The following is a 27,053-nucleotide window of genomic DNA, read 5'->3' on the forward strand; positions in this document are numbered from 1 at the left end:
AGTGATAGCCAACAATAATAAAGAGGTTGTAGTAAGAATCATGATGCAAGATCATTAGAAAAACTATCTTTAGCTGACCCGAATTCATTAAATTAAAAATATCGAGGCTTAGCGTCTTATTAATTTTTATCCCGCCGAAGCGTAGCGGCGCCGGGAAGGCCAAAACAAGTAGAGCTAAACCTAAACTACCGCCGCGTAGCGGCGGCACTCGGCTAGTCCTACAATAATAAAGAGACTGTGTCAAGATCACTAGAGTAATCTTTTTTAAGTATGATAAGTATGCTCAGTTTCTTGTAGAAATAATTGTACGGCTTACTCGGAACTCAGCATTCTGTGGCGAATACAGAAATCTGCCTGAATAAGGAACGGGGTTTCAACTAATAACCTCGCAAGTTTTATAGTCGGGAAAGATTTAGGGAGATGGGAAAGTGATGGGCAAGGTACTGACAAAACAATCCAGGCACTGACTGATTTCAATTCAAAAAATGGCGCGCAGTAGGTGATCCTCCTTCGCTTCAAGCCCTGCGAGCCGAACTTCATTCCTACATTTACATTCAAGCTCACTAGCCGACTGCGTCCTCAGCACCCCATGTCCTCCAATCGTCTCCGCCTCACCTGGTCCGAGAAGGCAACATCCGTGTTAAGAAGCTACCCCCGAACACCACCGCCAAGATCCAGCAACTGGATCAGGGGATCATCAATTGCATTCAACGCACATCTTATCGCAAAAAATGATGTTCGCATTGGATCGCCTAGGCGAAGGCCTCGACAACCCGTACAACGTCGACCAGTTAGCTGCACTGCTCTGGTGCGAGGCTGCATGGTCTAAAGCTAGCGCTTCCACGATTCAGCACTGCTGGAATCTCTGGTCTCATTCAAAAGTCGAATCTTCAATTTATCCTAGCTTAATTCAATACATGGACATGATCCGATATCAGAGTCTGTTTTTAGCGAGGCATTGTCAGCTTATGCAATCTCTTTCTTAATTTATATCAGGCGCTCCTTATTCAGGCAGATTTCTGTACATGTAGTCTAAATTAAACCCAGATTTACGATATTAAAGAAGATCAATTTAAGCACATAGGAATTCGGGGGTTTTGGAATAATTATCCCGAAGGTAATAAAACCTACTACCGGGATACATGTAGTAGGTCAATAATATCAACTAAACAGATCTTAATACGATTGTCTAAAACATCACCGGATAATTTATTGCGGACTCATAAAACGAGATCCTGATAACCTGGTTACGAGTAGACCGCTAGCATCTCGTCAATCTCGAGACGGCAGATCGGACACTTGGCCACCTCTTCACGACGGGAGCAGGCCTCACAGAGACACAAGTGACGGCATGGCAGACACAGAATGGTCTTCTCGTTCGACAGACAGATCACGCAGAGCTTGAGTTCGTTCTGCTCCTCCACTTGGCGGTCCAGTTTCTTCTGCATCTCCAGCGCCTTATCCTCCTTCGCAGAGCGGACGTGACTCAACGTGGTTTCGAGCAGATGCTCCCACTCCTTCAACTCGTCCATCGAGCAGTGTGTGAGAGTCGTGGCGGACGCGAGAGTGAGCGCCGATCGAACGCTACGAAAGGAGTGCGAAGCTTGCGAGCGACTCGCAACAGTGTAAGCCGCCTGGACTTGTTGATGAGGATCCAGAGTCCTCAGGTCGACCGTGTGCTCCTTGTGCTTCAGACGGTTGCGTAATGTGGCCACCTCCTGCATGAGAGAGTCGTGGTGCTGCGCGTGGTTTTCGAAGCCGTGCAGCTGCGTCTGCAGCGAGTCGTTCTCGAACAGCAACCCGTCGCGGTCTCGTTCGACTCGGTCAATCAGCAAGTGCAGCTTCTGGTTGTTGTGGCTCAGCTGGAGGATGCGACGACGTGCGAACGCCACTTGCTCCTGCATCTCTCGATTGCGAACGATCAGGTCTTCGCAGTATCGTCGCCACGGTTTCTCAGCGCCGTCGTCACCTTCGTGTTCAGTCCAGTGACCGGATTCAGTGAGAGCGTCACGTGCAGCAGCCGACGCGGTCGAAGTCACAGTCGACGACGCTTGTGCTTCGCCAGAGGACACGGAGACTCGTGTAGCTGAACACCGCGAGTCAATGAAACTGTCGTCGTGAACGAGCTCGTCGAAAAGTGAGTGGTCCAGCAGCTTCTCTTCGTCGGGGGCCTGTAGCTCAAGAGCGCTAGTGCTATCGAAACTGGCGTCATTCTCGTCATCTTCGCTTGAATACTCGTCACCCAGCGCTCCATTGTCCCAGCCAAGCTGCATTGAGATGCCTTGATGCCGCACAGGTTCGAACTGCTCTCTCATTTCCACACTTCCGGCAGATAGATCCAGTAGCGGCGAGGAATTGAGCTGCGCGTACTCCAGCGGACGACTAGCGCCCCACTCTCCGTCGCTGCTGTCTTCTTCGCTGTCACTCAAGAGAGTCTGTTGTTGAGCCACGTCCTGTCGAGGTCGGAAGCGCTCGATGATCCGACTTCTGTCTGCAAACGACTGAGGAAATGAAGCTCCGTCGTCGCTTGGATAGTTATGTGCTCGACGCTGCCCTTCCGCAGGAGATTTGACTTGATACTGACGAAACAAGTTGCCTCGGATCCTCCCAAACGGACCTCTCCCCCACGTGAGTCCATCAACTGCCAACGCGCATCTCCTGGCCATCTCTGGGTCGTCGAACTCGAGAAACGCGTGGCCTTTTGTACGTCCTGACGAGCTAGCCGACGGGATCACCAATTGGATGGGGTCTCCGACCATGCAGAACAAGTGGCACGACAAGATTTCCATCAGCTCCTCCGTCCGATCCATCGACACTTTGGGCAGATTGGTCAGCACACAGACGCTGTTGAAACACGTCCCCGGACGCGCGTTCCCAAACTCGAACTGCGCCATGTCAAACACTGGCCACTTGAAGGGAAGGAACGAACGTTGCTCCACGCTGTAGGCTTCGCTCACTGCCCAGTCGGGTCCGAGGTCTTCCCTCTCGTTCATGACGTCTACATGAGCGTCGGCCACCATCTTCACGAGGGACATGAAGATGTCGACGTAGGCCAGTTCACAGTCCGAGTCGTAATGGTCGATCTCCAGAGCGCCTGCTTCCAAGGCTGCACGCGTGATGTTCTCGCGGAAACCTAACCGGATCAGGTTCCCCAGCATGGCGTTCTTGATGGCGCGAGCTTTTGCAGCGTTGATAGCGCGGTTCGACGGGTCCATAATCTCGCCTTGCTCCAGCTGGAAACCTCGTTCTTCGTCTGTGTCTTCATTCCCGGGGTCATTATCGAAACTTGGGGGCCTTAATGACTCCGTACCAGCTTCGTTAGCGATGGAATTGTCTCCAACTTGCTGAAGCGAAGCGTTCTCTTCCTCGGTACCCTCATCGCCTTCGTACTCCTCGTTGTCACTACTTAGTGTGCTATCGTCCTCCTCCGCACACTCATACGGAGCAGGGAGCGACGGATGTAAGGCGGAGGCTGAGAAACTCCGCATTGGTGGAATATCCTCTGCTTGTTCAGCTCTATCTACAGCCGACCAAAGCTCAGCCGTCCGTGCAATTAGCGTTCGAATCTCAGCAGCTTCACTCTCGATCTCCCCCGCGAAGTCTCCACTAGCACCTGGAGCTGTAGGTATCATGTCACCACCTCCAGCTTTAGAACACAACATTCACATCTCTTATAAGCTACTCATTTACTGCACCAATACCAAAAACAGACACGACAACTCACAGTCTATAGGCTGCTGTAGACTGGAGCGTCGAATTCTGTTGCGAGTTCGCTCAAGCAGCTGCTGGCGACTTCCAGCGCGCCACATCTGCTTAGTCCTCGGTTCAGCTCCTAGTTCATTTGGCGCAGGTCTCGTTGGGACAGGTCGATGCGCTCCAACCTGTACGTCCTGCTCTGCGTCGCTCTCGGCCTTGTCGTGCGCGAGCTGTAGGGTGACATTTGGCTGAGTGTTGTGTTCTTCTTCTTCTTGCTGATTGGTGACCGCCACGACACCTTCCACCCGTGGCGGAGAGCGCAATTCGGTCGTATTTGATGGAGACCGCATTTTCTGGACTAAATTTGATTTTTAGTTTAATTAGGATTACGCGACGAGTTGTACGAGTTTGTAGATGATTATAGCGCAGATAGATGGCTCTGTTTATTGCGGATGAGATGCTGTAGTATTTGTGGCCGTGTGGCGCGTAAGGGCTGCGCTATGGCCGAAGAGGGCAGGCGAGGACGCGGCGATGCGGGCGTGCGACTGCTAAAGGAAACGGTTTATGCTCAAGATTGCAAAACCGAGTTTGACGGGGCTGGGTTTCGATACACCAACCTGCTGATGCCATCCATTTCGACTGAAGATTGCTTTCTCCTTTCTGACCAATCGTAATCGGTTTCAAAGCAATTTTTGACCAATCGTAGTACTTCAGCTATCAAGATTCTGGCTCACTGTCTTTCCAGAAGTTCAAACGCACAAGTCAAAGCGTGAGCCTCGAGCGGAACTTCGGTGCGTGACGTTGCCTCCCTTCACTGGTCCCCCAGACGTCAATACATAGCCGACTTCGTCCTTATCTCTCCGCCTATAGTATCTTCGTGTGTGCGTGAAACAGCGGCGTCCAGATCTTCGTCACAGAGGAGATAGCGTCGAATTGACTGAACAAGGTGCGGAACTGACGAAATATCAGCATTTTTTGCCGTCACCACGGCATTGAATTATAAAAAATAGCTGCAGCAGCACGAATTGTGTCCACCAAGATGTGCTGCCTGACCGAAGTGCTGTTACAGCGTCTAGAAACCAGGATAGTGTCACTGATGTTGGGACATTTGTACTACTGCATGTAGGCGTTGCAACAGGGCGAAACAAGTAAAGAAAAACAGATTCAAGATGGAAGCCGTGGGCCAGAAGCTGCTGGATTTCTCGCAACCTTTCGACGTGGCGGCGTTGGACCAGGTGGTGCAGTGCATGAACGACCCCAAGAGCCCTCACCAGCGCGTGGCCAACCAGATCATGGTGGCGCTGCAAGAGCACCAGGACTCGTGGACGCGTGCCTCGGACATTTTGGAGCAGTCCAGTAGCATCCAGACCAAGTTTTTCGGACTGCAGGTGCGAAGTCATACAGGTTTTGACAGAATGGAGGGGTCATTTGCTGATTTTAGTGTGAGACTTCAGATCTTGGAGGACGCAATCCGTTACCGCTGGAAGATCCTGCCTAAAGATCAACGTGAAGGCATCAAGAGTTATATTGTGGGCAAGCTGCTATCGGTACGCATTGTTTTTTTTATTTAATTTTTTTTTAGCTTATAATGATTTATTATATTTGATATGCAGATGTCGTCGGATGAGTCGACCCTGCACAGTCAGCGGGTGTTTGTGAACAAGATGGACCTGGTACTAGTGCAAGTACTGAAGCACGAGTGGCCCCAGAACTGGCCGTCGTTCATCACGGACATCGTGAACGCGAGCAAGACGTCGGAGATTTTGTGCGAGAACAACATGACGATCCTCAAGCTGCTGAGTGAAGAAGTGTTTGATTTCTCCAAGGACCAACTGACGGAGCAGAAGACCAAAACGCTCAAGGAGAGTCTCAACCACGAGTTCACGCAGATCTTCCAGCTGTGCGAGTTCGTGCTCAACAAGTCGACCCACGTGCCGCTTCTCCAGATCACGCTGCAGACGCTGCTGCGCTTCCTGAGCTGGATCCCGTTCGGGTTCATCTTTGAGACGGACCTCATCAAAATTCTCGTCACAAAATTTCTGGCAACGAACGTGTTCCGTAACGACACGATCAGCTGCTTGAGCGAGATCGCGCAGCTGCGAGATGTGCCGGAGCAGTACAGCAATGTCTACGTGCAGCTGTACATGGGCGTTCTGAACGAGGTGGGCAAGATTTTGCCTCCTGGCAGCTCCTTCACGCCCTTCTGGGAGCAGGACGAGGTGTTTGTGCAGCGCCTAAGTATCTTCTTCACCAGCTTCTTCCGCTTCCACATCCAGGTGATTGAACGCCCTATTGCTACACCCGGGGACGACGCTCATCAGGCTCTACTGGCTGGGTTCACGTACCTCGTGTGCATCGCAGAGGTGGATGACGACAGCATTTTCAAGATCTGCTTGGACTACTGGCATTTCTTCACGCGCGACCTGTACACTGTTGACCAGAACCAGATGAACCCACTTGCAGGCTTCCAGAACCAGTCGCGTAGTCGTCGCCAGTTGGTGTCGCCTGTTATGAACCGTGTGCGTCACGTGATGATCTCGAAGATGGTCAAGCCGTCGGAAGTGCTGATTGTGGAGGACGAGAACGGAGAGATTGTGCGCGAGACGACAAAAGACACGGAGGCGCTGTCGCAGTACAAGACGATGCACGAGACGCTGGTGTATTTGACGCACTTGAACTATGACGACACGGAGACGATCATGCTGGAGAAGCTGACAGCGCAAGTCGAAGGCACCGAGTGGTCGTGGAACAACCTCAACACTCTGTGCTGGGCTATCGGATCCATCTCGGGCGCCATGAGCGAAGAGAACGAGAAGCGCTTCCTGGTGACCGTGATCAAGGATCTGCTGGGTCTGTGTGAGATGAAGCGCGGCAAGGACAACAAGGCTGTGGTCGCCTCCAACATCATGTACGTCGTGGGCCAGTACCCGCGCTTCCTGCGTGCGCACTGGAAGTTCCTGCGCACGGTCGTCAACAAGCTCTTCGAGTTCATGCACGAGCTGCACCCTGGCGTCCAGGATATGGCGTGCGACACGTTTCTCAAGATCTCCCAGAAGTGCCGACGTAAGTTTGTGGTGCTGCAGAGTGGAGAGACGCGTCCGTTTGTCGAGGAATTGCTGGAAGAACTGCCGCGTATTGTGTCGGATCTGGAGACCCACCAAGTGCACACGTTCTACGAGGCGGTGGCGTCCATGCTCGCGGCTGAGAACGATGCTGGCCGGAAGGAAGTGCTCCTGGGTCGTCTGATGAACCTCCCAAACGAGGCCTGGAAGTCCATTATGTCGCAGGCGTCCCAGGCCGTCGACATCCTCTACGACAGTCGGGGAATCAAGGAGATTGTCAAGATTATCCGGACCAATGTCAAGGTGTGCAAGGCCATTGGACCCAACGGCTTTAACTCGCAGATGGGCTACATCTTCCAGGACATGCTCAACGTGTACGTGGCCTACACGCAGCGCATTGCGGCGATGGTGGAGCAGCGTGGAGAAATCGCAGTCAAGACGTCGGAGGTGCGGTCACTGCGTAGCGCCAAGAAGGAGAGCTTGCGTCTCATGGACGCGTTCGTGGAGCACACGGCAGGCGACGATTCTTCGCGGCAATTTGTGGCTACGCACTTCCTGCCGAAGCTGCTGGAGACGATCCTCTCGGACTATCAGAACACCACGCCCAGTGCCAAGGAGTCCGAGGTGTTGAGTCTGCTGGCGACGAGTATCAACAAGCTGAAAAACATTATCGCGCCCACAGTGCCCATGATCCTCGAGGCGGTGTTCGAGTGCACGCTGCAGATGATTACCAAGAACTTTGAGGACTTCCCGGAGCACCGAGTGAACTTTTTCAAGCTGCTACAGGCGGTGAATGACTTTTGCTTCGAGGCGCTGTTTAGTATTCCTCAGGAACACCAGAAGCTCGTGGTGGACTCGATCATTTGGGCCTTCAAGCACACAGAGCGCAACGTTGCCGACACGGTACGGTACTTTTCATGCACATACGCTTTTGGACATTATACTTATTGCTATGGTTTCGTGTGAAAATATAGGGTCTCGCCACGCTGTTTGCCCTGCTACTGAACATCCAGGAGAACCCCCAGATTGCTGCTGGGTTCTACCGCTCGTTCTATCTGCTGCTACTGCAGGACATTCTGGCTGTGCTGACTGACCGCCTGCACAAGTTCGGCTTCAAGCTGCACGCTGCTATCTTGCGTCACATGTTCTCTATCGTGGAGAACAACCACGTGACTGTGCCTCTGTGGGAATCGGCACCCAACGCAGCAGCGATGCCCCCTGGACAGACAAATTCGGTATGTTTCTTGAAAACTTTCTGGCCTGTAGTACGTCGTGCTAATGTACTGTTCGTCGATAGGCCTTCCTCAAGGACTACGTGGCCAACCTGATTGGCTCATCGTTCCCGAACTTGTCGCGAGCTCAAGTGGTGGAGTTCGTGGTCGGCTGCTTCGACATGTCGAGAGACCTGCCGACGTTCAAGAAGCATCTGCGCGACTTCCTTGTCAACATCAAGGAGTTCGCTGGTGAAGACAACGCCGAGCTCTTCCTGGAGGAAAACCTGGCGCGGACGCAGCTGCAGGAGAAGCAGGACATGGCTGCCAAGCTGGCAGTGCCTGGTCTCGTGAACCCGAATGAGCGTCCGGACGAGATGGCTGATCTGTAGACTGGCCGCAAGTATGGCGAGACGACTCAAGACCCCCCAACATGCAGAGAGATGCACCGATGGACGCTCCAAGGAGGATAAGCAAGATGTTTGTGTGTTTGCAGCATTTGAACATGGTTTCCCTTCATCTTTGACGAAAAGTGTATGATTGAAGCGATTTGAACTTGGGTCTTTACGTAATTTCCTTCAAATTAGCGTACCGCAATTTCGCTGACGGCCGCCATAAAGTACCGTGACCTCTTCCAAAAAGGCAACCAATAATCATCACGCATGGCGCGCGCTCGTCGGCGCCCCGCTCCGCGTTTCGTGGCGCCCACGCCGAATCCAGCCATGTCGGCCCGCAAGTCGGCGCCTGTGTCGGCTGGCGGCGTGAATGTGCGTCGGTTGATGCTGTCGCGAGAGGCGGCAATGGAGCACAAGCATGAGGACGAGGCTTTCGAGGCGGATGAGCCGAGTAACGAGTGCGGAAACCCTTTTTGTCGGCAACTTCTGGCCAATCGCTACGCCCGATACTGCGAGCTGAAGCCCATGTGTCAACGCTATCGAGCGCTTAAGCTCCAGTGTCTGGCTAATGCACAAGCAGAAGAAGACGAGGAGGACACGAGGCCATTGTCTCTTGTGCTCAAGAGGAGAAAGAAGAAAGAGGAGAAGAAAGAGAATGGAGTATTCGCTATTCCCAGGAAGAAGAAGGGCGAATCTCCAGCCTCTGGGACGAGAATATTGGATTTAAGCGAAGAAAAGAGCTCTACACTGAAGGAAAGACAACTGAAGAAGCAAAAGAAACGAGAACTACAGGAGAAAGACGAGAGAGAGAGGAGACACAAGAAGAAACTGAAAAGAGCGAGAGAAAAGGAAGCCGAGAGCAATGAACTGGAAGCTACGTCTGCTGCTCCGAGAAGATCTCTTAGTGTGGCCTCGTCCGTGTCGTCTATGGACGAGTCTGGGGCGGCAACTGACAGGAAAAAGCGGGTACAGTCACGAGATCCGCGCGTACGGCATCCGCCAGAAGCTACAAGCGACGTGGAGACTGGGAATGACAGTTTAAGGGCTAAAAAGCGTCGATTAAATCGACGTGTAAGTGCGGACGACGTCTTGTCCCGCTCCGCGTCGTCGTCTCGTGGTACTGCGGCGTCGGATTCAAATTGGACAATACCAAGAGCCAAACCTGCTCGACCGAAGACTGCGGCACAGGCGATCAGGAACATGAACGTGGAGTTGGTGCCTCTGGGCGTAGGCAATCCAGCTGGCGTCGCGGGTGGAGGGCGATACGTGCAAAACGGAAACCGATCCGCTACACAGACGCTAAGAGCCTCGGACCCACAAGCAAGAGCCCCCAGTCTGACGAAGTTCGCGTCACCCGCAGCTATAAGTGCGCCACCTAGACCAGTACAGACACAGCCGACGGTGCCAGCACATGCTGCCCCTGCTGTGCCACAAGCGCAGCCGTCTCTGCCACCGCTTCCTCCGCAACCCCCGTCGTTGCCTCCGCCAGTGTCTCGTCCTATAAGAGCCACCACACCAGTGTCGTCCCCTGTGGAGAAGACCTCTGTATCTAGCGCCAACACGACGCGGTCAAATGTATCGACATCAGGGGCGTCTGGAGTAAGGCGGATCTCGGCTGCCACTTATCTTAATAACAGAAAGAGTGATACGGACCGACGGCCGCTAGGGGATCGAATGGACTTCCAACCATCGCGATCGTCGTCACTGGAGCGCTCAACTGGATTCCCATCGGCTCCCGCTGCTCCGCCTGGATACCATCGCAGTGATAGTGCTCCGTTACAGTCGTACAGAGAGCCTCGTCCCGAACCTCGTCGACCGTATCCAGAAGCTCAACGACCATACTACGATACCGACGGCAACCGGACGGAGTATCGAGATCGCAGCGAGCCATCGGTCAGCGATAGATCTTCATGGGAAGCTCGCAACTCGCAGTCTCGGGATCGCTATCCAAGACAGCAAGCGGTGTCTTCATTCGACAGCAACAACTATGACTACTCGGCAGACACGCACTTCAGTCCAGAGCCACCTCCAGCTGAGCAGCCGTACAGAAGAGAACCCCCTCGTGAGCAGCCTCCACCGCCACAACGTGCTCCGAGTCCTCGTCGGAATGAAGTCGAGCGTGTTGCCAGTGACCGGAGGAAAAACGATCTCGACGACTTGGACGATGACGCGCCACGTTTCTCGTACCACGAAGACTTCCTGCCGCGTCTGCTGTCTGTATTTATCCACAAACTCCCACAGGCGCTGGAAGCGGTGTTCAACGTGACCAAGAAGCCGAGGAAGATGAACTGGTACATCAAGTACGTCGAGCGGATCGAGCGATTGTGCAAACCGTTCGATCTTCAGGTTAAAATTAATGGGACGAAGGCCATGGTGACTGTGCGAGGACGCGAGTGGCTTGTGCTACAGGGCAATTCTACCGTAACGTTGCACATGGAGACCATCAAGAGCTTACGAGCCGAAGCGGTGACGTGGCTGCGGTTTTACGAGGAAATGGAGAAGGCTCTCGCTCACTACAGAGGGATCTACGGCAGCCAAGCGAACGAGAGCTACACGTTTCTTCGCGCCTGGAATGACCTCAAAAACCCGGGGAATTACATCTCGCTGCCCAGACAGGCCAATTATTTTTGCGGTGCACGACTTCATCACTGGAATTTCGTGGTTGGGAAGGTGGAAATCGGCAGTGGCAGTCACGAAGAGAAGCGAGAAGCCTTTCGATTGGCGACGGTCAGTGCGCTGGATTTCCTACTGAGTATTGGGCGAGGGGGGCGGCGTCCGACTCGAGATGCGAAACCCAAGCGTGAACGTGTTGTTAGTGCAGAGCGGCAAGATGCGAGAGGAAGGCAAAGGAGCTCAAGCCGCGAATCGACTGTGAGCAACAGAGTTCGCGCGTCTCCAGCCAGTGATCAAGTTAATGGAGCCGCTTCAAAGCCATCGGCGGTGCCACAACCAACCGAGCAACCGTCCGGGGATGGGTCGGCTGCTCCTACTAGACAGCCAGTGTCTTCAATCGAGCCATCGACGTCTCCTGTCCCTGTGGAGCATACCGAGAAGTCTGCTGTAGTTATCATACCAGAGACTGACTCGAACAACAACCACGGGATGGCAGAAGCGAATGAACGAAGCGACCAGGATGAGGAAATGAGCATCAGCGGTACGTGCTTGCTTTGTGATAGTGGTGCCATGGTCTTGATACTGACATCTTTTCTTGCTACTTGTGTAGATGCGAGCGAACAGGGCACGGTGACTCCAGGAGGGTCGCCAAGACCGTTGACAAGTGCATCTAACTCCTCGAGTGTCCTACTCAGTGCGTCCGAGTCTGCTGCTCAACCTGCAGGTTCGGATACTCAAACAGACTCAACGTCGCCTGCTCCGAAAGTGGTTTTGGCTTCCACTTCACTGGCCGCTGAGAATTCATCTGCGACGTCGGTTCCTTCGGGTGGCACTGCGAAGGTTGTGGGAACGACAGCAGACGAGAACTCGACCTCAACTAAGGACACCCCGGCCAAGGCAAAAGAAGCAACACCTCCACGTCGGTGCATGATGTGCGAGATGATTCGCATGCGCAAACCGGATGGTGAGCGATGTCTGCGTTGCCAGCAAAAGGGTGTCCCTACTAATGGGGCTGTGAACGTTTCGCTTGGCCCTTGACTTGACGTTGAAGTTGTTTTGTGGGCACAATTTTACTTGCGAAGATATGTCAATGGAAAAGCGAAGATAGGTAAGTTATTTAAAAAACGGTACTACGTGTACAGACCCTAACACTCAAACGATCAAGTCAAGAGGAAACAGTTTGCTATTTTATGATTGATTTCGATCACTGATAATTTATTTTTTGTTCAGAAATTTATAATTTGGTTGAAAGTAACTTAAACAGATTCGATTCTGGACTCCAGTAGTAGTTTTCAGCATTTCTCTGTTGAAGTTCACATTGTGAACTAAATAACTTCTGGGTAACTCTTGCTTCAATGTCGCTGACGTATGAACTGGCGTGGCGAACGGATGCCGAATTTGATCATATTCTTGCGCTTGGGCAGGTCGACGAGTCGACGTGATACCAGCGTCACGCGAGCGCGCAGCGTATTCTCGTTGAGGTAGCTCTCTCGTGAGGCTGCGGCCTCGAAGATTATGCGCTCCACTTTGAGCGCCAGCGTGAACGTCTTGGCGCACCAGTTGGAGTTCTGCTCCACGTGAGTGAGCACTTCGTGCGGGCGGTGGCTTCGCAACATGCGGTCGATGTTCACCACGTTCTTCCAGCGCTGCGTGCGCAGGTTCTCGCCGACAGCCAGCCAGCTACCGTCGAAATAGCGCGCGTCGCTGTGTGTCGTCGATGCTGTCACGTTCAGCGCGAAACTCATATTTTTGATAGGCAGATGGCGTTGTAGCTGCTCGGATTCGTCTTATTAGGAGGTAGGGAAATTGGGGAATGCCGTCCAGACTGGCTGCTGCTGTTGGAGCAGCGTTCAAGCCGCCGCTGTCAAACGAGCAGTAACTCATTCTCCTTTGCTGAGCTATTCGCGTCGCTCTGTACCAAGATGGCAGCGTTTCTAGCACACCTCGGCGGTTTTCTCTCATTGGCTGCCGTCTTCAACAGCGCTTGGCTCGCAGCATGGTTCCGTGTGCGTGTCTTAGCGAACTGGCTCATGGGGATGGCGTGTTAAAAGCGAGCGCCGCGTGCAACGTGCGCGTTGCTACGAGCAAGATAGTAGTAGATGATATAATACATTCGAAAGAGCTGAGACAACAATTGTGCTTTTACACTTCACTCGAGTGTAAAGCACAATTGGGTGAGTACAGAGGTCGCAAGGAACCTTCCCCTCTTTCTTGCTCAACAGTGTTTCAAATTGGCCCTATGTATCAATTTATAGAGGTGAATGCACGGTCCGTACTTGACTGCAATGGCTCGTCACCAAGTGCACCTGCATCGCATTCTATGGCGCTGATCCTGCATTTCTCGTCCACAGTCTCATATTCTGTAGGCACGCTCGATTGAGCTCCCTCATGCAGCAGCAGCAAAGACCCGAGCAGCCACATTGTGGCTCACAAGTCCCATAGCGGCCTCTCAACGGTGTTTCACCGTAGTGTCAGAGCCTGGTCAAGTAGTATTCAATAAAGCAACTAAAACTTGAAGAAGGAGGGTTTCAGATTTGGATCCCCAAAAAAGGCAGCTAAAAGAGTTTCAGTTGGATTTGCACCACTGCTCGCGCCTTCGCCGACGCCGCGAGCACTCTTCGCAGTATTTTAATGTCGTGCAGTCGAGAGCCCTAAAGGATGTCCCAAGGGTACGCCTAATTACTGTACATGCCTAAGCTACCAGCTAGAATTCTTGCTCGGTGACTCACATAGGTGAGTAAGAGAACACCCCCTCCCCCCACCCTGCAGCCCCACTCACACTACTTTATATGATAGTTTAGGATGGATACTAGCACTTGTCTACAGTGCATGTACAGTGCTTTCCAATTCGTCGAATAAATTGAACACCGCGCAGTTCAGACGCCACCTATTGCAGCACTAAATCTCTGCTTGGTGCTGCGTAGTTGGAGATTTCAGTTTCCGCGCAGGCTAAAGAAACGCATTTGAAAAGTGCGTGTCTAACTTACCTTCGAGCAGGAACATTGACCTGGAACCTGAAAAACAAAAACGCAAAGCAGATAGAAAAAAGCAAAATATATTTAAAATAACTTGCCAATGCAAAAGAACAAGTTCACGCTCGCGTTCGCTCGAGCAGATCTCCCATTTCCCAGATCATGACGGCGCCTTCGGAGCCGACAGTGACAATCTCCTTTCGATCAGGGGAGATCTTGACAGCGTTGATCGCCTCGCTATGACCTCTGCCAATTGCAACGGTCTCTCCATTGTCATAATGCCAGAGTCGGAGCATTCCATCGCGTCCGCCCGTCGCAAACAGTGCCCCGCTGTGTTCAATGTCCATTGCCAACATCTCATGGTCCGCGGCTTCCTCTAGGAATCGAATGGCTTCTCCGTCGTACGCGTCAAAGTACGTGATGCGTCTGTCGGAGCCACAAGTGAGCAATTGGCTCTCGTCCGGATGGTACAGCACTCTACGGAACACAGTGGATGCAAACATGGCCTGAGTGCGCACGAAAGTCTCGAGGTTCCAGACGATACAAGAGCCATCGGAGGACGCGCTCACACACGCGGTGCAGTCCTGTGTCACTTGAATGGCATTCACAGGGCCGCGGTGCTCTTTCAGCGACGCTTCCATTGTCTGTCGGGACGGAGTGATACGCCACACACGCACACGTCCATCTTTACCGCCAGTAAGCAATCTCCACTCAGCAGAGGAGGAGCAAGAGGAATCAGACGGCGTGCACATTGCTATGGCTGTCACGGACTCGTTGTGAGCGTCCTGGATGACGAATTTGAGCTTGCCACTTTCAGGGTAGAAAGCGCGCACTTTGCCGTCGTCCCAGCCACTCACTACGAGGCCACCGTCGCGTGTGAGCTCCACGCAGTTGCACACGAGATTCGGCACCTGTATGCGTAGAATTTCCTGGCAACGTCGAGCGTTCCAGATGCGAATATCAGTCTTAGCACACGTAAGGAACAAGTGCGAGTTGTCTGTGGGACTTCGGGACGCTGAAGTCGGGAACACGACGTCGTTGATGCAGCTGTAGTGGCAGGTAGAGCGCAGTTTCACGCAAAGTCCAGTGCTATTGCCACTTGCACTGGTAGGGCGACTACCGGCATTGTTCGAGCCACTACATGTGGAAGTAGGCTCCTCCAGCTGGAATTGGTACATGTTGGAGTGGTTGGTTCCCGCATAGAAGTCGCCGTGTTTTCCCTCACTTAGCGCTGTGATGCCACCCATCAGTTTCTCCATACAAGCCGTAGCTATAGGCTTAGTCTTCGATCCGTCCGAGGCTGCGTTAGCTGGCCCAAGCTTGAGCACAGCAAGGTTCCCATCACCAGCACCAAGCAACACAAAGCGTCGATTCTCTTCATTATCGTGAACGACAAGCGTCACGATGCCCTGACTGAAACGTTCCTTGGTTGTACGACTGTACCGAGGCTTTAGAGTCCCCACGGGAGGGAAAATACAGTTAGGTTTGGCCAAGTCGCAGTCGAGTAAGATCTCAAGTAAATCTCCTGTCTTGGTCCCGCAGTACGCCACCTTGTCGTCCGGGGACACGCCGATACACGTGACGATACGTTTGAGGTTCCCTAGATTGGCACGTAGCGCGTGGAATTTGCGTTGTTTCAGTTCTACTCGCCACACTGTGATATTGTAATTCCCTCCGGTAACGAGGAGCTCGTCGTTGGCTTCGCGGTTGAACGCAGCGACTGTAAGCGTCGAATCGTCTCCGGACGGGGTGCCGCAAATGGGTTCACCGGTCTCCATGTTCCAGCAGACCAGTGCATTGTCATCCTGGCCTCCCACTGTGAAGAGGAAGCTGTCTCTGGCCGAGAACGTCAAGGCTTGCACCTTGCCCATATGCAACACGAGACGAAACGTCACAAAGCTGTCGTCACGATCACCTTCACCGCCGTTCGCGGACCCAGCAAGCCGTTTGGTGGCTTCTGCGAGGTCCCATACAATGATCGGAGCTTTGTTCCCGCGACTCTTGCTCTGCTGTCCCGAAGCGAGCTTTGACCCATCATTCGAGACAGCCAAACACGTGATCACATCCGTGTGGCCTCGTAGAAAGCACTGCGTGTTGCGTTTAATGTCCTTGACGACAACAGCCAGACCGAGCGAGTAGACGAGGTATTTGCCGTCAGTGGTGTAAATGAGCGTATCCGGGTACGTTCCTATCGTAATTTTTCACATTAGTTTCCACAAGTTTATCAAAAGAAAAAAAAGAAAACATTTCGCTCAAGACACGTACCATTGTACCCGATTACTCTGCGTAGCTTGAGTTCCTTGGTGTCTGCCATGTGCGAGGAAAGCGACGTGCTCTTGAGGGTGCGTTGAAGGTTGTGGGCGCTCGGTGAAGAGGCGATCAAAGCAGCAGGAGTTTCGCGGCGAGGGGACGCAAAAAGACAGCGAGATAACCTTACAATTCTCTATTCAGAGGTCTATTAGTCGCCTTCTTGAACTTCTTTCGGAGACTGCGCTTACGACTGAAGGCGTTCTGTAGTGTGGACGCCCCAGCCTCGCGGATCTTCTCTAATACGAGGCTGTTCTCGGACGACTCGATGCTAGTTACGGTCCCTGCTGTGCCTGCACGTCCCGTGCGTCCAATGCGGTGCAAGTAGCTCACCACGTCGCTGGCAAACTCGAATTGCACCACGTGACCCACTTTGGTTGTGTCCAGGCCTCGTGCTGCGATGTCAGTACAGATGACGACGAGGTCTTTGTCGGTCTCATCGTCGCTGTCGAGTCGCTTTAGAAGCTTCTGCCGTTCTGAACGGGCCACTTCTTTGTGGAACAGAGCACAGTTGGCCATTTCCTTGTCATTCTCCAAGAAATCCAAGAGCTCGTCGGCACTGGCGATCGAGTTAGTGAACACCAGCGTCTTTTTACCACCTTCTTCAGATGCTAAAATCTGGTACAAGAGGTCGCAGCGAGCATGTCGCTCGTCCATGAAGTCACCGCCGCGTGTCATAAATTCTTGCAGGTTATGCGTGCGCAATGTCAATTTCGGAAGCGTCCGATGGAAACCCTATTTTAACGTCGTGTTAGCTGGTTTCCCTCCGTAAAGGGAACACAGTGAAGACGTACCTCAGTGATAGCAAAGACGGCGGACGGGAACTTGTAGTCGATATAATGGCGTACTGATCGCTTGCCGTAGTCCGGGATGGTCGCAGCACTGAAAATGGTCTGGGTTTGGTCCTTGGAATAGTCTTTGTCATCAAATTCTCGGTCCTTTTGCTCCTCGTTGACACTGTTGAGCTCTGCACGCAGCAGTGGCTGGTTGCGAATTGTAGCGAGGATCTGTTTGGTCTCCTTCTCAAAGCCACCGCTCAGCAACATGTCGGCCTCGTCCACTACGACTGTCTGGGTGAAGGCAAAGTCTCTGGGTTTAGTGGCACGCAGTAGAGCGGTGGGTGTGGCGAGGACGAGTGGACACGCGCGGCTGCCGTGACCCAGAGTTTGTCTTGAGGAGGACAAGCTCACGGCAAGCCGCGCAAGCTCCGGGTCCACCTGATGCAGTACAGCGGCCAGCTGTCGCACAAGTTCCTGTGACGTGGTGAGCACCAAAGCGGCTGGAAGGCGCATTTCGCTCGGTGGCAGCAGGTTCCGACGTAGCTGCTCCACTACAGGCAGCAAGAAGGACAGCGTCTTGCCACCTCCTGTCTCGGCGGCCACCACTACGTCCTCGCCCGATAGAATGCGTGGAATGGCTTTGTATTGGGCAGAAGTGGGAGTGGAAAGTCCCAAAATGGCCAATCGGTCGGACAGCGCACTGCTGAGCCCCACAGACTGGAAACAGCGAGCAGTAGGGACGATAAGAGGCTTTGACTGCTGCTGCGAGAGGCTGATGCCTGAGCGAGTCGCATAGGAGGCGGATGCCTCATGGAGCGGACGTCGCAGCGCCAGCATCTCGTGAAGTGTGTGACCGATTGGGTGGTGCACTTTAGTTGCGCTGCGATTGGCGAATATAAATTGTATCTTTTCCGTTTTCCACCAATGGAAGTAACTGTTTTGGAATTTGTCAAGCTGTCTCGCTAACGTGTCTTAACTTACATGAGCAATTTATTATAACAAGTATAGTCTTTTTAAATCTTATAAACCGACGAAAACGATGTCGATGAGCGGGTTGTCGACTCACACAAAGCACTGCATTAGAAACAAGGAGCTTGCTGCACCAATCGAGCTGCAAATCGTGGTGTTAGCTGATGTGGATGGTGCCGCTGCTGGCTCCTCGTCATGGACGTCGCAATCTTTCTTCCAGCATGGGAAGTTCCGGGAAACACGTGCGCATCTTCGCAATGTAGATCACGCATGGTGCTCTGCGGTCATTATACCCCTTTCATTTACCTGTCGCCTTCTGTGAGATTGAATATCGCATTTGGATTTCAGTCGGGTACTGCAGATGGAGACTGGTGCGCCCGAGTAACACTTTTTGCGAGCACGGAAGCGCGTGGCAGCAACGGAGGTTATCGAAAGAGAGGAAGAAATGAAGGAATACCTGGCGCGTGCACGTGCGTTGAAGCATCGCCGCAAAGACACGAACGATCGAAGCGGATTTGGTCCCAGAGTCGGGTCCTCGTGTTTTTGCTCTATCCCAGTGCTTTTCTTCAGCAGTCCCGTGCATTTCGTAAGGCAGCAACAATTTAAAAAAAATATGCAATAGCATGAGTACCATGTGACTAGTTTACAAAATGCAGTACAGCGCGAAGGATGGCAAGGGCAGTATTTCTCCGTTTATGCGGCAGCGCCACTAGCACGTACAAGCCGCTGACTATAATACCCGGCAGATGTCGAGCTTGGCATAGCTGTTGAAGTTACCATTTCGTCTTACAGGCTAAGAGTACTTCAAGACGAAAACTACTGCGCAGACATTGCAAGGCACCCATACAGCTCTACGGCAAATTCTAAAATGTATCACTAATAAAAAGACATCCTAGCGCGACAGTGTACAGATAAATATTTTGGGTATAATGTGCATTGATTTGGTCGGGTTAGAGCTAATAAAAAAACAGCTAAGGCTAGCTGCTTTTTTAAATCGATTCGCAAAATAGATAACGTTATAACTCGATGCCTAAAGTCTGCCGGGTTGCACCTGTAAGTTAACTCGTGCGCATTTTACAGTGGCACTCTGCATTTCACCGATAAATAGGGTCGTCATTTTGGGATTAGCTGATACAAGTACAGATATAAAAAGGCCACTAGAACATGTTGTACCGGCAGTGGAAAACAACTTTTAACTGAAGATATAGTGAGGTCTATTTCATACTGTGCGGTGTTATCAGGGCGACGTCAGCAGTAAAGTTGGCTGGGAATTCCATCACTTTCCCAGCACTTTAGCAGTAGGCTGCACGGTACCGAACAAGTTTTCTTTTAAGGCGATTTTCAAATCCTCAAAAGCCGGGCCCGCCGGCGGCGGTCGCTGCCTCCCCGAAACAGTCGGCCTTATGTCGCACTACAGCTTTCAGTAGCTTTGGGGATTTGCTTCGCGTGCTTTCGTTGGCAATCCTTGCAGGATACGTAATCCTACAAAACTGTACATGTATAATCGGCCGGTGTCGATGCAGCAGTTTTGATGTAGCTATAATACTGTAGCCTGTTCACTCGACAGCAAAGTTCATTATTATAGCTAGTCGTATTGTATGTTCTTGTTCGGTTTTAAAGCCTTGGGTATCAATAAAAATAAAACATATAATTCGCAGCTAAATTAGAGGCCAACCAGACGACAGCGTATTTCTATGTGGTCAAATAAACCTAAGCCCGTTAAATGGGCGCTAGCCAATCGCAGCGCCCGGTCGCACCCAATGGGATCGCTCCGGCGCAGAGCCACGAAACGGTGGCGTCTCGTCTGTGCTCACGCTTCCAGCGAACGATTCACTTATACTCAGTATGGTGCGTGTCCGCCGCGCGAAATATGAGTTGGCCGCATGTCTAGCCTGGTGATAGCGACGTCCAAAAAGACCCTTTTGGAATGATCGCATATTTTTTTTGCTCTTCTCGACCGAGTCACTTTCCAATTTAAACCTTTCCACGCAAGGCAACCCCCACAAACAACCATCACGACTTCCACCAACATGCTTAACAGCCCGGGCCTCCCGGGATTCCAGCGCTTCCAGCTGAACAATAGTTCACCTGTCTTGGTGGCCGGGAGCGCCAGCAATGCCGCGGTGCTACCTACCCAGGTTTCCACCGCCTGCGCCAACCCGAATGCCGGTAGCGAAGAAGGCGACGAGGAACTGCGACGTCTGCGATCCAACTACGTAGTTCTAGTTGAGCGTATGCTGCGAAACCACCAGCCTCATGACGTGCTGAACCATGTCCCTGAAAATACGGACTGGCGCTCCAAGACTTTCAAACTCGCGCTCAAGATCGAGCGTCTCATGTTCAAGGCTGCCAAATCTCGCGCCGACTACATGAATGAGCACACGCTCAGCCGCCGCGTCAAGATTCTGTGTCGTCACCTGGTCCGCATTCGTATGCGCAAGAATACGATGGCGGAGGGTGTCACCAAGCGCTGTTAGCCCCTCGTCCCATTTTTCTGGTGTGAAACGTTGTCGACGACCGTTTTCGGGATTGCCTGCCTCGGTGTCGCGAGAATCACCAGGAAACCTCTAAATAGTTTTTATGAATATTGCAATTTTTTAAATTATTGGGTTTTGCAATAATTGTTTAATGGGACCCGACCCGAAATCAGTTCAGTTTAAATAAGCTCAATTGCTGACAAATAAGTTAAAATAATAGTAATACTAATAAAAATAGGCACCTGAGCAGAAAATATGCTGAATCGTATAATCTCCCTAGCTAGCTACCATGCGATATGCTGTGCGTATTCTGACAAACCCAGTTTCTCCAATTTATTGGGATTAAATTGCTAAAGCTGTACTGTGAAAAGACGGATCTCTACATTATATTAGCCTCTCTAAAAAATCGAGCTTGTAGTGCGTTCATGCGTTTAAAATCTATAAATATAATTCCAGCAATAGCATTTTCTTTTCTAGACCTGTGAAATTGATCAAGGATATTGAAAAAATATAAAAATCTTAAAAGCAAAGGCACTTATTCAATTTTGTTTACTGAGTTGGTGAATCCCTGGGTACTACCCAGGCACCACCTTACACAATTAAGTAAAACACTTCCAGTATGCGTTGCTGTAATGTCTAAATCGAATCCATACACTTTTCGCCAGCTACCATGACTGGTTTCGTTTTTGCCCTCAACGATGAAATCGGTTCCACCTGGACTAAAGATCCAAAGGCCGCATATCGATTCTAGATCTGGGAGACACACTCGCTTTGGTTTTCGTGGTCTTTTGCAGCCGAGGTAGATACGCGCTTTTCAAGGCCATGCGTGTCTTTGGCATACAATCGAACTGGATTCTCGAACAACACGCCGCCAAGCGAAGCGGCTAAATGTTTGGTCAATAACAATGCTGGGTCGAGTCTGAGTCAGTCCGTAGCAGAGGGTGTGATGGCTTGAGGCACACGTGACCCTGCATAATTGGCAGCAGCAAAATGACGGCAGTATATAAAGCAACAGTCCAATTGTTTTTAGTGCTCTACCCGTGTAGTAAACTAATTAGTGGAGGCTATTTCGGTAGAAAAAAACTGATCTACAAATTTATTGCTGTCATATACTCTCTCCGCGGTCCCTGATCCCCCATTCGTCTTAATGGCGGGAAGTTATTCTTTAGACCTCCAAGAAAATTACCTGGACGCGCAACACTGCGTCAGCGTATAACTCAGGTCTCGCGTCGGCTCAGCGCCCTGCGTGATTGCGAGAGTATTGACATCGTCAGCAGCATTGAAGGCGGCAACGAATAATTCCCCGACTGTTTCTAGACAACAAAGTAGCTGATTGATGCAAAGAATACCTCTGAAACCTAAGTACAATAAGCATCCACCCCACGAATATTTTTGCGTTGTCATTTGCTTGCATCGCGAGCTAGGTGAAGCGCTCGCTCGCTGTCACAGTACAAACTTAAGTTTCATGGCGTACACTTGACTGATAGAGCCCCCATTCGTGTCACTGCTCATGCATCACCACCGCTATTGGCACGCAAGTCGGCCTCATGCAACAGCGCCTACCAGTTTGTTTATAGCCAAAATGCTGCTTCGCAATGAATTAAAATTGGTCACGTCGAGAAGGTCTACACTGCGACTGCAGCGATTGTATTAGATACGAGGCGACAATATTACATACCGGTAGATGTACATAGCATGACAGCTGTGATAGTTTGGACCATTTTTCCGAGGTTCACGTCGCTAATAACCCATAGCCCTAATTGAATCTCACAAAAACGAGGTTTGGTTTGGATCTCAGGCCCCTTTAAAATTTCTAGCTGCCTGAGCTCCAAATTAAACAAATTAAACTACGATTCAGACTGTAAACTGACTTTCAATCAAACGCTTTGCATACGTTTAATGGACGCCACCCAAAACTGCCATAAGGGCCGATATGTCAAGGCATTCGATTGATGATATACCTGGCATACCCCGTCGCCCGTCTGGTGATACGTAAATCCTGTCTCAATAAAGCTGCGGAGTAATACCATCTGTGCACCCTAACTTCGGGCAACTACACAAATTATTAATCTTTGACATACATCAGAAATCATCGACATTTTGTACCTGTGCATACTTTATATTTAGAGCTAAATTTAGACATTGTATATGACACCCCGTTATACCAGAGCCCATCATGGCAAAATATCACGCAAACTTCAATTGTCAAAGAGCCGGAAATTTGGCTAGAATTCCTAAATCGTAGTTTGAATGAGCCAATCACAGACCTTATGCGGTAAATATTTGAAGCGAGACAGTGACATGCATTCCACCTGTATTTGAGTATCTGCATGCAAGGTGTAATGGAAATGCGTTGCATATATGAGAATCATCTTGGGATCACTCGGTGTTTGGTCTTCGCAAAGAAGGAGGCGATGTTGGCTGTCGATTTCAATTTTTTGCTCCGTTCGTCGCTTTGTTTCGTCTGTCTTATCCGCGTGTCAAACCCTCTTCAAGTTAAAATGCCGGCCCGCCAACGTTGAGGAAGCTATACAAACAGACACGAAATGCCAACATTTGGACAGGACTCATCAAATCACACAGTCGTCGTTATTGTTACCTACACCTAGCAAACGACCCCTTCTAATTCAAAGTCTCATTTCAGAATTAGCGTCGTTGGACAGAAGCCGAATGTCTTCTCCTCTTTGGTCCTCATTGCAACGGCTCACGTGCACCTCGTACGCTGTTGAGAAGGAGGAGCGGTGGCCCCCGCTATTGGACGGACTAGATGAAAACGAGGTAGGTGATGAGGTGGCCGGGCGTGTGTTACCAGCGCCAAAGTAACGAGCTGCTACAGCGAAGACGACTGGGTGCTTAACATTCAGAACCCGTTCCTGGACGAATAGCCTGCAGCAGTGGAGCAAGTTCTATTGCCACGAGTGCTGTATTCGACGAACCAAACCACCGAGAAGACTAAAGAAAGTGAAGCAGCAGCTACGAATGCAGAGACCGCGGGCATATTGGTGCCTGCCACGTGTACGTTCATTATGGAAGTATCAGACGTCGAGAAACATACCGAAAACATAGTCCCCAGTCTATTGACTTGACTGCAATACCTATTGTGATCGAGATAGATTCGGCCAGCTCGTCAGATGACACTGATGATGACGTACCTTGCGTTGATCGCCGTCGCCTACGGACGTATCGTAAGTGCGGCCAGAGGAGCAATGCTATCGTGGTCGATGCTGACGTGGAGATGGAAGAAGGTGAAACAATGCCTTCACCTACAGCAGACAGCTCACTATCACTACCGTCTCCAAAGGTAGCGCTACCGAATCCCCCGGAATACCACCCGCTCGCTAAGGCGCGGAATATCGCGGCGGCTGATGTAATGTACGACTCCAGCATTCGCTGGGAAGTGTATGCAATTTTGGACCGAGCCAATTATGACAAGCAGAAATAGGCATATTTTGTGCAATGGTGCGATGAAGAGAATCTGTTTTGCGCGACGCGGGTATGGGCATCGACACTGTTCCAAGATGGGTTTGCTACGGAGGTGATGCGCGTTGACAAGTGGAAAGACAATTTTAGCAACCTAATGTATGTTGAGTTCAACAAGAAGTTCCCATGTTGCTGACTGGAGAAGTCACCATGTTCTTTACAAACCATTTGCACGCCAGTTTGGCGCGTCGCTCACGCAGGAAGTCCAAGAACAGCTTGATGTCTCCAGTAGACACTCCTTCTTTGAGTCCTTTGGCTTCTTGTATAGCTTCAAACTCCCTGATGAGCGAGCGCGGGATGAAATCGAGGACACCAGCAACGTGGCAGGTAATACGAATTGCGGCTCACCGGCAAAACACGCCCACTGTTTAGAAATAAGAAAAAAATAAAATGAAAAAAATTATTATTCATTTCTTATAATGGCAACTACCAGACCAGCAAAGTATTGACCGATTGAAGCCTTTGGCGAAAAAAACCATGATCGCCACATGTACTCATCCAAGTAGGAGTCGAGCTTGTCCTTGGTCATGCCTCGCATGCTTTTAATGTGGCGCTTGATACGGGTCTCCCACAGCCCCTCAACAGTATTAGAATGTGTTCCCGTTACCGGGTCTACAAAGTTGAGGCTGTCGTTGACCCAGCTATGCGTGTAGTTCATAGACAGCAGAAAACGGTTGTTCTCGAGAGTATGTTGCTTGTTGCCACGTTCACAAACGTATTAATACGTAGCGAACATGTCGGCCAGAAGCGTAAATACAATAGAGGCCGCCACTACCAGGAATACTGGCTTTTTGGCGGTGTGGGGCGCGGGACTGGCCGACGGTTTGGACGGATCGTGTACGACAAACGAACAAAGCAGACATAATCAAGAAGTTTATCAAGCCACGGTAAGTTTATTTACATTTTTGGTAATCGGTGCCTCATTTAAATTTATTTTTCCTATTCTTTTATTTTGTAGAACTAAGATTATGTACATTTGCTGAATGTACGAATGTCGCCTTAAATTTTTCATTTCTTTTTTTCCTATTTCTAAACAGTGGGCGTGTTTTGCCGGTGAGCCCGAATTGCTTAAAAAAACATTTTCCGTCCTCCGATGCAGTGTAGGTCGATGGAGGGCCTCAGGAGCTATCCGCTTCAACCTGGTGTTTACGTGGTCGGGGTGACCGATGATCGAAGACTCGAGCACTGTTTCGTACTGCGAGTGTACGAAACCATTCGGGAGCGCCAGATCTTCGACCAGTGGTACGTAGAAAGGGGGGGGTCATGAATTTTACAGAAGCCTCTGGTAAACTTAAAGGGTTAACCCTTTAGCTACCGAGCCTTTACACGGGTCCAATAAGACCTCTACCAGAAGTCAGTACAAATCGTCATATGGTTCGCTCATAATTTGCAAACATTTGTTGGAAAATTATGCGGTAGAGGTCCATATGGACCCCTACCATATTACGTCAACTTTTGCAGATCATTTGACTCTATTATACCCAATTGCGGCTTAGAACTTTTATGGTATAGGTCTATCCGGACTTCTACGAAGGGCAAATCCGTCCAGTAGCTAAAGGGTTAAAGTGGATTCGGCGGTGCAACTTTATTCGACGCTTCGCACGTGTGGGCAAGGTATCGCGGAAGAGAATGGCGAAACGAAAAAAGAATATCTCAGCGGACAGACATAGTGTATTTTTCTGTAAGCCGGTAATTAAACACGTAACGATTGTTGGCACAAAGAATTACATGTACGGTACTCAACTGTAATCGCGGTACTATAGTATGTACCGTGACTTTATGATAGTACCGTGCGTAGAATAATAGCATTAGCATTCTAAAGACATTACTGTGACAGACAGAGTAGTACATAAGGCGATTACACCCATTCATTTAGTATTGCCTTAACTATAGAAGATGAACTAAGATGCTTGTCATAGTAGATTTTAATGCACCATGGACTCTAGCTTTTGGGTCTATTGCTGACGACATCGAGACGAGAAAGTCAAAGAGTATTTTTGGTCATGACAGGAACTAGAAGGCAAGGAACGTGGAGTACAAGATGAGTGCTTTCTGAGAAGTCGTATGGGCAAGCAACTGCGCGGCAGGTTTTGGAGCTACACTGATGCTGGACTTAATGAGGAAGAAGAAGATGAACCTCGCGACGAGGTCGGGCTACTTGGGATGTGCGTTCACGCTACCGAAGATGAGATATATGCGGCACCAGATTCGGTGCTACTGAATACGCCATCGATGGGGACCTTCAGTGCTTGGAGGTCGCGCGAGATTAATGTAGCAAAATGAGACGCCGTAATCTGCGTAACTCCCGACAAGCTGACGTCGACAGAGTAGTTCTTGAGCGTTTCAAGGAAAAAAATCAAGCGCAGGCAGCCTTATCGCTGTCAGGATCAGAAGGCACTAGAGGCAGCTTAATCCCAGCTGTAGGCAATGCTCAAATGGAGTGGGTAACAAGCAAAATATCGACGAGATCACCTGAAATTATCTCTACTCGTGGAATAGTGCATGTCCGACCGTGGGAGCTCGACCTTTCCTCTTGCGACTTCTGTTGGCAGACCGCTTCTTGACCTGCTTTTCACCAGGAATTGCTTTTCCTGTTTGACGCAGGGCGATGAGTACATGGACACACATTCGGTATTTGTACCAATATCGATATGGGCAGAACGTTTCCTCCATGTCCACCCTGCATCCCCCAACCGGGTGCTCAGCTGTCCTCATGCGATGCTTGTTACCCAATATTTTTATCTCCGTACTTGTGTCTGGTAGAGGAGATCGAGGCGGTGCCCCCTCTAGTAGAAATATGCAATGTGGGTTTCCCTTGAACCATCAAGTAGAAAATCCAACCCGTGTTTGTGCGGCTGAAAGAAGCTTAACCGGCCATATTTTTGTAGCGATCTTGCATTTCTCGGTTTGGCTTCGATTCCGTAGCGATTAAGGACGTGCCCCTTGACCGGTGACCACACACTAAGGTCAGCTGCTCAACGAGCGCAACCAACTTATGAAGTGTCCTCAGAGAGTAGCCACTCTTGATCGCGATATTGAACTGCTCTACGGGGTCGTTTGTTGTCGCAAATCCTGTCGGTGTATAATAGCAC

General features: G+C 50.8%; 8 protein-coding genes across 8 annotated transcripts; 4 read left to right on the forward strand and 4 right to left on the reverse strand.

Moving 5' to 3' along the window:
* Nucleotides 1–1,247: 1,247 nt before the first annotated feature.
* Nucleotides 1,248–3,632, reverse strand: PITG_00786 (uncharacterized protein; the record flags this gene model as incomplete). The annotated part of the gene is made up of 1 exon (XM_002909303.1): nt 1,248–3,632. One exon carries the CDS (start codon nt 3,630–3,632, stop codon nt 1,248–1,250), a length of 2,385 nt encoding a protein of 794 aa, XP_002909349.1.
* Nucleotides 3,633–4,865: 1,233 nt separating this feature from the next.
* PITG_00787 (CRM1 C terminal Exportin 1-like protein) lies at nt 4,866–8,361 on the forward strand (the record flags this gene model as incomplete). Its single annotated transcript, XM_002909304.1, has 5 exons — nt 4,866–5,084; nt 5,151–5,243; nt 5,310–7,661; nt 7,733–7,993; nt 8,056–8,361. The coding sequence occupies 5 exons, from the start codon at nt 4,866–4,868 to the stop codon at nt 8,359–8,361; spliced, it is 3,231 nt and encodes a 1,076-aa protein (XP_002909350.1).
* A 2,496-nt stretch (nt 8,362–10,857) lies between these two features.
* On the forward strand, nt 10,858–11,239 carry PITG_00788 (uncharacterized protein; the record flags this gene model as incomplete). The annotated part of the gene is made up of 2 exons (XM_002909305.1): nt 10,858–11,164; nt 11,208–11,239. 2 exons carry the CDS (start codon nt 10,858–10,860, stop codon nt 11,237–11,239), a joined length of 339 nt encoding a protein of 112 aa, XP_002909351.1.
* Nucleotides 11,240–12,329: 1,090 nt separating this feature from the next.
* PITG_00789 (uncharacterized protein) lies at nt 12,330–12,722 on the reverse strand (the record flags this gene model as incomplete). Its single annotated transcript, XM_002909306.1, has 1 exon — nt 12,330–12,722. One exon carries the CDS (start codon nt 12,720–12,722, stop codon nt 12,330–12,332), a length of 393 nt encoding a protein of 130 aa, XP_002909352.1.
* A 1,346-nt stretch (nt 12,723–14,068) lies between these two features.
* Nucleotides 14,069–16,263, reverse strand: PITG_00790 (uncharacterized protein; the record flags this gene model as incomplete). The annotated part of the gene is made up of 2 exons (XM_002909307.1): nt 14,069–16,137; nt 16,215–16,263. The coding sequence occupies 2 exons, from the start codon at nt 16,261–16,263 to the stop codon at nt 14,069–14,071; spliced, it is 2,118 nt and encodes a 705-aa protein (XP_002909353.1).
* A 119-nt stretch (nt 16,264–16,382) lies between these two features.
* On the reverse strand, nt 16,383–17,872 carry PITG_00791 (DEAD/DEAH box RNA helicase, putative; the record flags this gene model as incomplete). Its single annotated transcript, XM_002909308.1, has 2 exons — nt 16,383–16,991; nt 17,051–17,872. The coding sequence occupies 2 exons, from the start codon at nt 17,870–17,872 to the stop codon at nt 16,383–16,385; spliced, it is 1,431 nt and encodes a 476-aa protein (XP_002909354.1).
* Nucleotides 17,873–20,003: 2,131 nt separating this feature from the next.
* PITG_00792 (uncharacterized protein) lies at nt 20,004–20,481 on the forward strand (the record flags this gene model as incomplete). Its single annotated transcript, XM_002909309.1, has 1 exon — nt 20,004–20,481. The coding sequence occupies one exon, from the start codon at nt 20,035–20,037 to the stop codon at nt 20,479–20,481; it is 447 nt and encodes a 148-aa protein (XP_002909355.1).
* Nucleotides 20,482–23,151: 2,670 nt separating this feature from the next.
* PITG_00793 (uncharacterized protein) lies at nt 23,152–26,182 on the forward strand (the record flags this gene model as incomplete). The annotated part of the gene is made up of 8 exons (XM_002909310.1): nt 23,152–23,259; nt 23,367–23,496; nt 23,751–23,880; nt 24,230–24,288; nt 24,724–24,848; nt 25,061–25,203; nt 25,725–25,751; nt 26,083–26,182. The coding sequence occupies 8 exons, from the start codon at nt 23,152–23,154 to the stop codon at nt 26,180–26,182; spliced, it is 822 nt and encodes a 273-aa protein (XP_002909356.1).
* Between the last annotated feature and the right edge of the window lie 871 nt (nt 26,183–27,053).

The sequence above is a fragment of the Phytophthora infestans genome, genomic scaffold (genome assembly GCF_000142945.1).
Source record: "Phytophthora infestans T30-4 supercont1.1 genomic scaffold, whole genome shotgun sequence".
NCBI classification, from domain to species: Eukaryota; Oomycota; class Peronosporomycetes; order Peronosporales; family Peronosporaceae; genus Phytophthora; species Phytophthora infestans.